The following is an 11303-nucleotide window of genomic DNA, read 5'->3' as shown; positions in this document are numbered from 1 at the left end:
CTGTTCATCAGGAGATGAGATGCTTCCTGTGGCTCATACATGTTTCTTTCAGTTGGATCTTCCTCAATATTCAACAGATGCGATAATGAGAGAACGATTACTTGTAGCAATTCATTTTGGAGCTGGTGAGTTTATGTTACGTTGATTTTATTGCTTTGATTCATTCTATTCTCCTGTTTGTTGGGATGAACAAGTAGTTTTTCATTGAATCATATTCTCTTTTAGAATACTTCTTGTTGTGTTCATCTGCGACCTCGTTGTTAGTTCAGGTGATCAATATCTATATGTTGCCTGATCATGTAGATATTGTTTCTCTAACCATTGATAATTTTGATACAGTCGTTAACTCTGAAGATTCGGGAATCTGGTTTGTTCGTTTCTTTGCTCCTGTATTTGATTAATTTCCATTTCATATAGTGGTGTAATCACTGTAAAAAGATGATTCCAGCTTGGGAGAGTAGTGCTACGAATCTTAAGGGACTTATTGGTGTTGCTGATGCAGGAATACTCAGATCAGATCATTTGTAGGTGGATGGAACAGTTGAAAAAGAGTTGGTTAAACGCTACAATGTTCACTATTACCCAAGTCTCTTTCTATTTACAAATGTATCTGTGATTGATACATAATAGTTCTAGCGCAGGGTGTTTGAGTATAATGGGAATCGAGAGGCATCAAGTCTCACATCATTTGCAATAACAGCGTAGCTGAAAGAAGTGACTGGATGAGTCATAGAAAAAAGGCAATTGATTCTGGACATAATCCATCTGATTGTTCATTTTATATGAATGTGGAAACAATTGGAGGCAGAAATACTACATCAGTTATAATGAAAAGTGAGAGATCGTTTAATTGGTTGGTACTCTTGTTAATCGTGATAATCCTGGTTGGTTGGATTTTCGGTCGGCAAATGTTAAGTACCTATGTACTTGAAGTTGAAGTTGCTAATGGATAGGTTGATTTAGATAATCTTAGTGACACAGAATTAGAAGAACTGTCAATACTTGAGAGTGGACACCATGGAAAGGATTTGTATTCTGTTTATAAGAAACAATTGATTCTTGTTTTGGGATGTGAGAAGCAATTCTCAACGTCCTGAAGAAATACTTCCAATTCTTAATAAATCCTCTACTATAAGGAAAATAGGGTTGTTTCGAGAGATGATTCTTCTTTCGGATTTTCTTTCCTGGTATTCGAATCTCTTCGTGTGTAGTACAATTTAATGAAGTCTGATACTAAAACACAACCAGAGTTCATACAATGTAGAAATGATACAGTAACAATTTGCCTAAAGGAGCCATAAGGAAAGTAGTACAAAGAAAGAATACAAGCTCTGTCCACGACTGCTTCAACAGAAATAGAGCATTGACAGCATGATACTATCCCATCAACATTCTAATTTCAATTCATACAATAATATAACTATCTGAAAGAGAAGCTACAATGCCCCAAGAAGCGACATACAATCCAAGTAACAATGCACAGATTCCCGAGAACTATCTCTCAAAAACCGAATCGATTTCTACCATAAACATCATAAAGTACCCATGATTTCGGATTCCAATACAATTACCCATCCAGGGACAATGATGATCAAATCCTCGTACACAACTAGAGTGATATTCCTGTCACATCAGTACCAATTACATATTCTGCAATGAAAGGATCGAGGCGGCATAAAGATATGGCAGTAGCGACAGTAACGCACTGGTACGATGGAATTCTGATCAATGCAGATAAATGAAAACAGTTTGTGAGGTGAGATTCTTTCTGCATCTTCTGAATGCGGTTTAGCGACAAACGAGTGAGCAGTCACTAGAAATAAAGTCTTCTGATCATAACGACTTTGCATGCTTCCTCCCGCGGGAATGTAGGAAACTGTTTGATGTAGAGAAGATTTCTGATTATTGCTATCCGGACTGAAGTAAGTGGAAGTATGTGAGATTATTGAGTCTGTAATCTTGTTCTCTGCGATTGATTCAGATGCTGATTGACTCAAATTTTCCATTAGTGGTGTTATAACTGTGTTCTCACTCACAGGAGAGTCGATTGCACGATCACTCATATTTTGATTCAAAGAATTGGAGTAATAGGTCTCTTGTTCACTGAGAGAATCAATGAGAAGAGGAACACGATCCAATCCATTCCCATCATCATTGCGATGAATACATGTTGAACTATCTGATAACGAGCTCTCTTCAGATACATAACTACGAAGACTCTCACCATCATCGTTTCGTTCTGGAAGCTCTTGTCTGTATTGCATAAATGATTCAGCCTGTGAATTGTCTGGAGAAAGTGCAATGATTTCTACGGAAGATTGATTGACTGTAGAAGAAGTTTGTGAAGTGAGTTCTGTTGCATTAATGGCCATCTGATGTGGACAGTATTTACAATCGCTGATACTATCGAGATAGACCCTCTCATAGTTATTCATTAGATAATACGCATCAAAATCAACATCATAAGTTGGAAGGATTGATTGGACCTCATTACGATACATTGTCTTTTCTATCTATGATAATAATCAACAGTGATTATAGAAATACTTCGTATCGATGTTTACTGATTCCAAGATATTCAAAAAGGAGAGCACAAATATCATCATACTAGTTATGATAAAGATAAAAATGACGTCACTCTATTGAATGCAGCATAATGCAATACTGTAAGACTGTAGATATCTCGACTGTACACATTAGGACGAAATTGTAAGAGGCACGATACAATCTAGGCTCAAAATGGGACATTTAGACAACTTCGGGTTTGTTAAGAAGGACAGCACCATGAAGAATCGTACGTCCCTCAATGTTTTGTTCATTCACCATATATGGAGTCTGAGATATATATTTCTAACTGATACGAAAGGGATGGATATTACTGTGATTAGGTCAATTTTGTCGTTTCGAACACAGACCATCAGATTAGCCACTTTTCGCTGATTTTCAGATGTTTCGGGAGGTGGCTCTTCTTCCTTTTCACTCTTTAGACAAATTCCAGGTTCAGTAAGCCATGTTCGCAATGCGAAATAAATAGAACTACTGATAACAACAGGTAGCAGAGTAATTACAGTAAATAGAACAAGAGATAAAGAGATCTGAGCCAATGCGAAGTGGAATCACTAAGATATAGCTAAATGTAACAAAAATTACATCAATTTCTTTCCATCTAAACCTAGCATAAGTAACGACGGGACAATTATCTTCATTACACTATCCAATTGAACAATACCATGACGAGTGTAGCAGCAATTTGAGAATCTTCGCAGTGATTCCAAAGCAATCTTCCTTTGCAAACGGGTTCAAAACTACCATATTGACGATTTGATTTATTCTTTGGTTTTGTAATTGCTACTAGACGTCCCATAAATAGTCATGAAACGATAATGAGTTATAATCAAGATATAATAGATACATCAAATGGTGCGCTAGAATACCTTCATCCCCGTGACATCCGCCTCTTTCGCTTCGTGATATCCTCCCTTCGTGACGAAGAATAGCATTATTATTGTTTTGGAAATGGGGAAACGAGAGATGGATCGTCATCTTTCCAGAAATGGAGCATCGAGGGAGATCAAGAAAGAAGGTGCAGGAGGTAAATACACATGGGGGAAGCCTGGATGTGAGTACTTTGAAGGCGAGATACCGATTGACAAGCAGGACCCATCCTATGTGAGTCCAAAGGATGATGAAGAACAGACGACAAGACCAACTGCATGATGCCTTGTTTCTTATAACAAACCAAGTCAATGCCACTGCAACAATCCCAAAAACAGTGATACTATGATACAGCTGATACTGTCATTCCTGATACGATAGCGTAATCCTTCCTTTGTAATTCGAATCTCATGATCCAAAGTCTATCGATGATATAGGCTTAAAGAAACTTACAACAACTTGAGATTTACAAAATAATGCTTCTTCCAGAAGAGATTCGCGTAATCGAAGGACCAATTGTCGACATGAAGGTATTTCTGACACATCTAAGCAGCATTTCGTTTTATCAAGATAAGAATGACACAGTTTGACCAATACTTCCGCTTCTTCTATGGTAAAAGGAAGTGTGATTGAATGTATTGTTGATGAGAGAAATGATTCATTGAGCAAACCAGAGGAGAAAAAGAACTTCCGAACAGATGCAGTAGCAGTCTTATCATAGAGGAATCTGGGATAAGGAAACGTGTTAGGAACAGTGGAAAGAGAGTACAATTGAATCACATCAGCAAAATGAAGAGAATGAGAATCGGAGATGAATACGAAGAGAGGTATAGGAATTGAAGGGAACGATCCTTGCAGTCGAAGTTCAGCTGAGAAACTTCCATCCGACTTCACATCGCAAACATCACAATTCTGTGAGAAAGAGATCGACGAGGAAGCAACAGACACAATCAACTCTTCCCCTTTGCTTCCTTCAAAAGAGCCACAAATATGGAGAACGATCGCATGTCCAATTGACATGGCATTGTATGAAGTGATAGAGATCTGCTTATGTACTCGTGGTTTCTTAGGAGGAGGATCCTTAGTGAGCAGAAGAGGATGCAGAAAGGAGGCTGGAATGCTATCTTGAGAGGAGATTAGAGTTTGGAGGATGGAGTTCCGTATGAGAAGTTGCTGAATCTGTTCTTGAAAGAGAGATACTTTGAGAGACAGTCCTTTGAAGTAGACACTTCGACCTGGAGGAATGGAAAGAGGTTTCGAAGAACCATGAAGACAGGAAGAGATGAGAACAGAGTGATCAAGGGACTGTAAGGTGTAATGGAAATAGGAATCCACTGCGTAGCAAAAAAACTGGATATTTCCGCAATTTAGGAAATCATCAATTAGTACAAACGAATTAGATATGCCTAAAATTGAACGAAAGAAACAAGAATACGAAATAGAATCCGCTGCTGATTTAAAAGGAAGAATGAATGAGCAAACTGACATCCATAGCCTTCGTTTCCATACCAACTGATAGGAAATAGATCAATTAATGTATCGTTGATATGTTCAATATCAATAACAAAACCACGAGAATAATAGAGAATGCGGATCGTTGTCCCTTGTTGTGTAACGAGATAATAACCATCTCGCCCAGAAAGAAGGATGTGGAGAAGCATCTCGCCATTCTTTTCCTTGGAAACAGAGAAGGAACGTTGATTGTGTTGAATCATCCATTCTTTATCATTGTCACTAGATATGAAGTAACTGGTTATTACTCACATAAATCGAGGTTCTATAGGTGAAGACGCCAGTTGAAGGATCGAATTGTCAGCAAGCACTACATCTTGGAGCTTATTGTCTTCCGATTTGAGAAACAGCGTCGGACCATTTGTAAGAATGAGTTCTATGAATAACAGAACAGAATCAAATAACACCTTGAACACTTCCATTGAATGTAAATTCTGCCAAAACAGTGATTTCACCCTTGTTGAAACAAATACGAAGGACTTGATAATGTTTGGTACTGGAGTTACGAAGAATACAAATAGGAATCATACTAAATTTAAAACCACATGAAATATAAAACAGTTCAAAAGGAAGCCAACTGACATCCTTTAGTACAACTACTTCATCCAATGAATCTACAAGTTTAGTACCATGCATAAAAACGAACTTGAATCTGGAAACGAGAATTCATATCGTTTCTTGAATCGATCCTTCCCTTTGTTGTATTTATACACTGAAAACTTCACAACATGGTTCTTTTTGTCAAACTGAACATTCACAACAGAATGACATGACAAGTAAAGCATCTTGTGAAATGGAGGCAACAACAAACAGCATTTCAACTATAGTATAAATTGAAATATCACATCATATCAATAGAATCACTGTACTTTGGACGAATCACCATTCCAATTGAGTTCGTCGAAGGAATCCGATTCCTATACTTCAGCTATGTTAACAACGGTGTACATCCCCATATCAGAAACAGAGAACGTTCTTCGGAAATCAGGGTCTTTTTGTTTGATTTGAATCTTGTCTTTGGTTTCCAAAATGGCAATAAAGCAAAGTAACAACTATCAATAAATCAAGAAAATTATAACTACGCGTCCCTGGAGGTACTTCAAGACTAATAATCCAAAAATCAGAAATGTGGCATTTACGACATACGGTGTGTCGTGGACGAAAAAGAGCATTGTAGCAATTGCAGGAATTGATGAAAGCAAGAGGACTAAGGCTACACAGGCTCCATTATAAAAATTGGCCGCAGAGGCTACAAAGATGGAGAGTGGAGACAAAATAATAGAGAGAGGGAAACTATTCTGAACCATTGCACGAATGCATACATGAGATAAGATACTACAACTGCTCGTGGTGAACACACAGATGAATGATTGGGAGCCCAACACCACATATCCACATTCAACATTAAAGTGACTAAGAGTGAGAATGAAGAGACAATCATACGAATGAGATCCAAAGTGGATAAAGCAATGAGGAAGTACTTGACAGCCAAACGAAGACTCATTGAACGAGGAGCTATGGGTCGCTTGAAGAGAAGTCTATAGAGCCAAAGAGTGATAGACTTCGGAAGTTGAACCTGATCTGGTGTGAATGGTTGTGTTATGAGAATAGCTCGACATGGGTGTGTGATATCAGCTAGGGATCCAAATGGCTTCTGATTGGAATTTGAGAGGAGAGATTCTGTTGGAGTATGTTTGGCTAATGCTTCCTAATGATCAGATTTACAGTAGAAAGAAGACTTCTCGAATTGTTGACTTCTCAGAGATAGGTCCACTGAAGACTGTGTCACCACTGGAATAGTGGTCCTTACTTAGCGATGAACGTTCCTTTCGGAAGGAAGAATAGAGTGCATGTTCTCGAATACCCACTTGAGCCTTGGGCTTTGATCTCTTTCCTATCACTGAGTCTCGACGACGTGATAGTGATGAGGAGGTAGAAGATTGAAGAGGATCCTGATCAGCATAAGATACGATAAGAGAGAGAAGTGAACTTCCTTGTGAGCCCTTCACATAGTTTGGCCATGATACTGCCAAATCAAGCTAATAATAACACAGACTTCCATATGCCTACTCTCACTCCAGCAGATATGAGATACTGATAGTGAGGATTCTGGATATGAAATAGATTCATAATCTCTTTGCTATCTTCCTAATCATTAGAGTCACAATAGAATGATACTCGAATGTCAACAATATCATTACGAGAATGAACCTCAATAGGAGAGAGTGAACGTAATTGAACATTCAACTCCAGAAGGAATTTCTTGTATTCCTTATCGATGAATTTCTGAAGATCCTTGCAATTAGGAATAGATGACACCAGAACATCACTCAGATCTAAAGCTTAATCATTCTCTGATTCATTACCGATCGTATAAGGATCTAATGCAGTACCCTTACCGCTAATGACAAGATTCACAGGAAGAAGAGGACTTCCTAATTCAATACCTTCAGGTGGTGGCATTGTCTCTAAGTAGAGAATGTCAATATAAGCAATGGAGTATTTATCATCATATCCACACTTCACTGATTCTAATAATGCTTGGGCACGAGGTCCTCGTAAGAAAAAATGAGTTCCCTTAGCAATATAAGTCTCAAATCTCAGAGCTCGATCTCGTTTCATTTTCTGTAGTAACCACAGAGATGCAGGAGGGAATATGAACGATACAAGGATGATTGAAAGAATAGACCAGAAGATATGATAGCTCAATTGATTGTTCATCTCATCACGGAAACTCTCATATTCAGGCAAGAAAATGAGAGGCATCAGATACTCAGGAGGACGTACAGGAACAACCCATGGGTTTCGGAAAGTATTTCGCCCATTCAGATAAATTCTTCCTACATGTTCTGATAGAGTAGCAATGGTGAGATAATGCGAATTTAACTTCTGCTTCTGACGAACACGATCGATATCTTGAGCATACCATGCTGATGGAACTGACTGTTCTAGTTGTTGGTATTGGCGTACACGCATTCCTAAGTATGAGACAACGAATGAATAGGATACGATTGTATTGAAGAATCAACAGAGTACAAACACTGATGGTAATGAGGAAGAGAGCCAAAATCACACCTACCACCATCCAACCTCCAATTTGACGTAAGAATTCAGCAAACGGTGTTAAGCAGTCTTGACCTCGATACCCAGTCAGACAAGTGAAAGGACATTGAGAGTTCCCTTGTCCTCGATTGGTATATACACTGTGTTCAGGCCCATTCGTGCAGGCTACACATGGAGATACATCTGTTCCATTCTTGTATGTGCCTGCTGGACATACTGTACAGAAGACTGTTCCATATCCCTCTCCACATGGTGCTAACGAAGTCCAAACTGTTCCATCAGATCCATCATAGATTGATGATGTATTAGCAACGAAGAATGGAGAGCTCGTTGGAGGAGGAGTTCCATGGAGTCCCCCCATAGCACTGTAGTTGCCAGTGAACAACTCACTATCCTCCTGAACTTGAGTATTGTTTAAGAGAAACATGATTCGACCTCCACCTCCACCTCCACCTCCATTCTCACCTCCCATTCCACCATCTGCATGCACAAATCCATGGAACTCCAGGTATTCTGACTCAATTAGAATACTCCCGCCAGAACCACCACCACTTGTCTCAGCAGAAGCTGGAGCTCCATTCGCTGAAATCTCTAATATGAATGGAATGACAAAAACAAACCTGATTTTGCTAGAAGAAGAACTGAGTTAGCATTGATAATAATAATCCCACCTCCGCTTCCTCCACTCTGACTCACACTTCCACCACCACTACCCATGGAGAGAGGAAGTTCTCGACTACCACTAACTTCACCTCCTTGACCACCATGCAGATCACTTCCTTGGCCTCCCTGACCACCATATCCACCTCCTCCAGCACATGAATAAGGATATTTGGAAGCATGACCCGGAGTTAGACCTTTGCCACTAGGACAACCCTATGATAAACAGGAATGAACGAAACTACAATCCCATCAGCGTCAATAATTCCATTGACTTTCACTTCTCGAGCACAGAGGAAGGTAGCTCCTCCTTCTACTTGAGCTTTGGCTTCAAGAGTGATGGAAGGAGAAACACTATGAATTACAAATGAAGAGAAAACACAGACAGAAGAATGTAGTGACGTGTGGCATTTGCATCAAAAGCAGTTCGATTCTCAAGGAAGAATGAGTACTAGGAATAAGAAGAGAAACTGAAAAGGACTGGATCATGAGAGAGATCCTCTGTTATACAATCAGATCGTTGGGATTTGATCATTCCACTAATATCAATAGAGACATTAGATACAATATGAATGAACTGACTATTCACAGTACCAGGAATATCAATAGGACCCAAAGCTTCGACATGGAAATGTGAACTAGATAAGAACTGACAATTCAAGGATACTCAGAACTTGTGTATTCTTCAGCCACAGTACCATCTAACTTCACATCTTCAATACAATTCAGATCGAAGTTTCCACCAAATTTGATAGTGGATTGAGACATGCGAAACTCATTCGCACTCATATGAATCATCTTCTTTGCGCTGAGTACAGAGTTCTACAAATAAGAGGTCCTTCCTTAACAGACTTGAAGAATCGAAATGACTGGAGAATCAATGATTAGTCCAAGATCATCCCTCAGAGGCTGTAAGCGACCATTCCGAATACTCACACCTCGAGATAATGGACCTGGAGGAGTCTCGGGCTTCAATCCAAAATGAGAGGTATAAAGAACAGCAGTACGCTGAACTGTGAGACCTGCAATCGGAGTAGCAGGAAAGACAACTGGAGTACCAGCAGTAGATTTGAGATCACGATTATCCAAAGAAAGATATGTATTCTAAATATCAGTTGACTCATCATATATACTATTGTCGAATTATCCTGAATCACAAAATGTGTCACTGTTCCAGCTCCTCCAATTAAACCACGGACACCACCATTTGAGGGACCTCCATATACGACAATACTGTCATAGTTTCCACATTCCAGATTCTCGTACCGAAGAAAGATTCGACCTCCTCCACCTCCACCGAAACGCCAATTTCGATCCGAAAATTGTCTACAGTTTCGATCTGATGGTGCTAAACAGATAGGATTCCCCATACCTCCAATGGCTGAGATCAAAGCATCTTCTAACAATAAGAAAAAGAGTAGGAAAGTACGATCAATGGTAATGTTCTTAGCTTTCATAATAATGGTTCCTCCACTTCCTCCAGCACCAAAACTATCTCCATCTTCACCATTTGCGAGAATATGACCTCGAATGCCCATCACATTGGCTTGTAACCAAACACGACCTCCACCATGTTTTCCAGTTCCTGAACCTAATAAAAAGGATTCATCTCTTAAAATCAAACAGAAAACAAATACTCACTCGCAGAATGGATTACCCACAATTTCAGATATATTAGATGCGTAAGAAAAGTAGTCCTCTGAAAAGCGACCTCCCGAACCTCCATAACTCGCTCCATTTGTATCATCTCCCTTTCCTGGCCCTGCTGTATCTCCAAGAGAGGAAGAATCTAAAGAGCTCTCTTGACTAATAAAAATAGCGTCAGCATGAACACGAATTGTCTGCGCCTGCTGATTATCCAATTCAGACATCGATACCGTAATACTAGTATTGTTGTCCATAATAAATCCTCCTAGCAATCCGAATTCAATCTCACAATCCTCCTTCGTACACAAGATCGACCCGCACCCCTTATGATTGCAGATGAAGTGCACTGTTCCATTTCCGGAGAATACATATGAAGAATCGGCTTCCACCTACAATTGACAACACAGAATTAGAAATTACATCATAGTTATGTTTTGTTGATACCTCACATAGTGTGTCAAGGGTTCCAGAATCACAGAACTCCTCAGTTGACGTTGATGTGACGATCGACAAAAGAATCCACAGTATAGTTATGATACCATCTATTCGATGACAGTCGACAACCATCCCATCTAACGATAGAGAACACTCAAAAAGTGGCAGCCTTTTGGTTCCAGAAATACTCGGGATTTTCTTAGATTGTTTCAATCTCGACAAATAACCACGTATTGTTGGACTAAAGAATGTCAGCTCAACAAGCGAGTGAATCTCCCTATAATTGTCCTGCATTCTCGATAAATGCTCATGGTTGGGGTCCCTGTCAGCTTCCTGAGCAATTCGAGGGCCTTCCTTTTAGTCTATTCAGCAGAGATGACAATCTGGGAATGATTATCGATGTTACGCAGTCTTCTGTTGTGTCCCGTGGCGAAGGTGAGAATTAGGATTGATTTTATGATTTCGAGGACTTCTTGGTGATGAAGAGGACAGTTCTTTCACGGTTGTTGATAACACCCGTTCCTCTGGACCTCACAAGACGAAACGTAAGA

The 11303-nt window shown here is 39.5% G+C and overlaps 4 protein-coding genes across 4 annotated transcripts; 1 reads left to right on the top strand and 3 right to left on the bottom strand.

The window, feature by feature from the left end:
- Positions 1–284: 284 nt before the first annotated feature.
- On the top strand, positions 285–616 carry JH06_4161 (protein disulfide isomerase-related protein; the record flags this gene model as incomplete). Its single annotated transcript, XM_014670216.1, has 3 exons — positions 285–389; positions 418–524; positions 553–616. The coding sequence occupies 3 exons, from the start codon at positions 285–287 to the stop codon at positions 614–616; spliced, it is 276 nt and encodes a 91-aa protein (XP_014525702.1).
- Positions 617–1251: 635 nt separating this feature from the next.
- JH06_4160 (putative protein s-acyltransferase) lies at positions 1252–3179 on the bottom strand (the record flags this gene model as incomplete). The annotated part of the gene is made up of 11 exons (XM_014670215.1): positions 1252–1377; positions 1411–1494; positions 1525–1609; positions 1639–1813; positions 1844–2513; positions 2548–2607; positions 2639–2728; positions 2758–2850; positions 2880–3036; positions 3069–3119; positions 3151–3179. 11 exons carry the CDS (start codon positions 3177–3179, stop codon positions 1252–1254), a joined length of 1620 nt encoding a protein of 539 aa, XP_014525701.1.
- A 1662-nt stretch (positions 3180–4841) lies between these two features.
- Positions 4842–5732, bottom strand: JH06_4159 (hypothetical protein; the record flags this gene model as incomplete). Its single annotated transcript, XM_014670214.1, has 4 exons — positions 4842–5169; positions 5200–5323; positions 5355–5561; positions 5594–5732. The coding sequence occupies 4 exons, from the start codon at positions 5730–5732 to the stop codon at positions 4842–4844; spliced, it is 798 nt and encodes a 265-aa protein (XP_014525700.1).
- A 56-nt stretch (positions 5733–5788) lies between these two features.
- On the bottom strand, positions 5789–10541 carry JH06_4158 (nucleoside diphosphate; the record flags this gene model as incomplete). Its single annotated transcript, XM_014670213.1, has 18 exons — positions 5789–5864; positions 5896–5999; positions 6030–6240; positions 6270–6655; positions 6687–6986; positions 7018–7095; positions 7126–7283; positions 7314–7925; positions 7957–8601; positions 8631–8886; positions 8916–9024; positions 9051–9121; positions 9152–9308; positions 9338–9492; positions 9523–9774; positions 9804–10069; positions 10100–10281; positions 10312–10541. 18 exons carry the CDS (start codon positions 10539–10541, stop codon positions 5789–5791), a joined length of 4248 nt encoding a protein of 1415 aa, XP_014525699.1.
- Positions 10542–11303: the final 762 nt, after the last annotated feature.

The sequence above is a fragment of the Blastocystis sp. subtype 4 genome, assembly GCF_000743755.1.
Source record: "Blastocystis sp. subtype 4 strain WR1 chromosome Unknown seqid_0310, whole genome shotgun sequence".
Classification (NCBI taxonomy): domain Eukaryota; class Bigyra; order Opalinata; family Blastocystidae; genus Blastocystis; species Blastocystis sp. subtype 4.
Note: the sequence above shows the minus strand (reverse complement) of the source record. Positions and strands in the feature narration are given on the sequence as shown.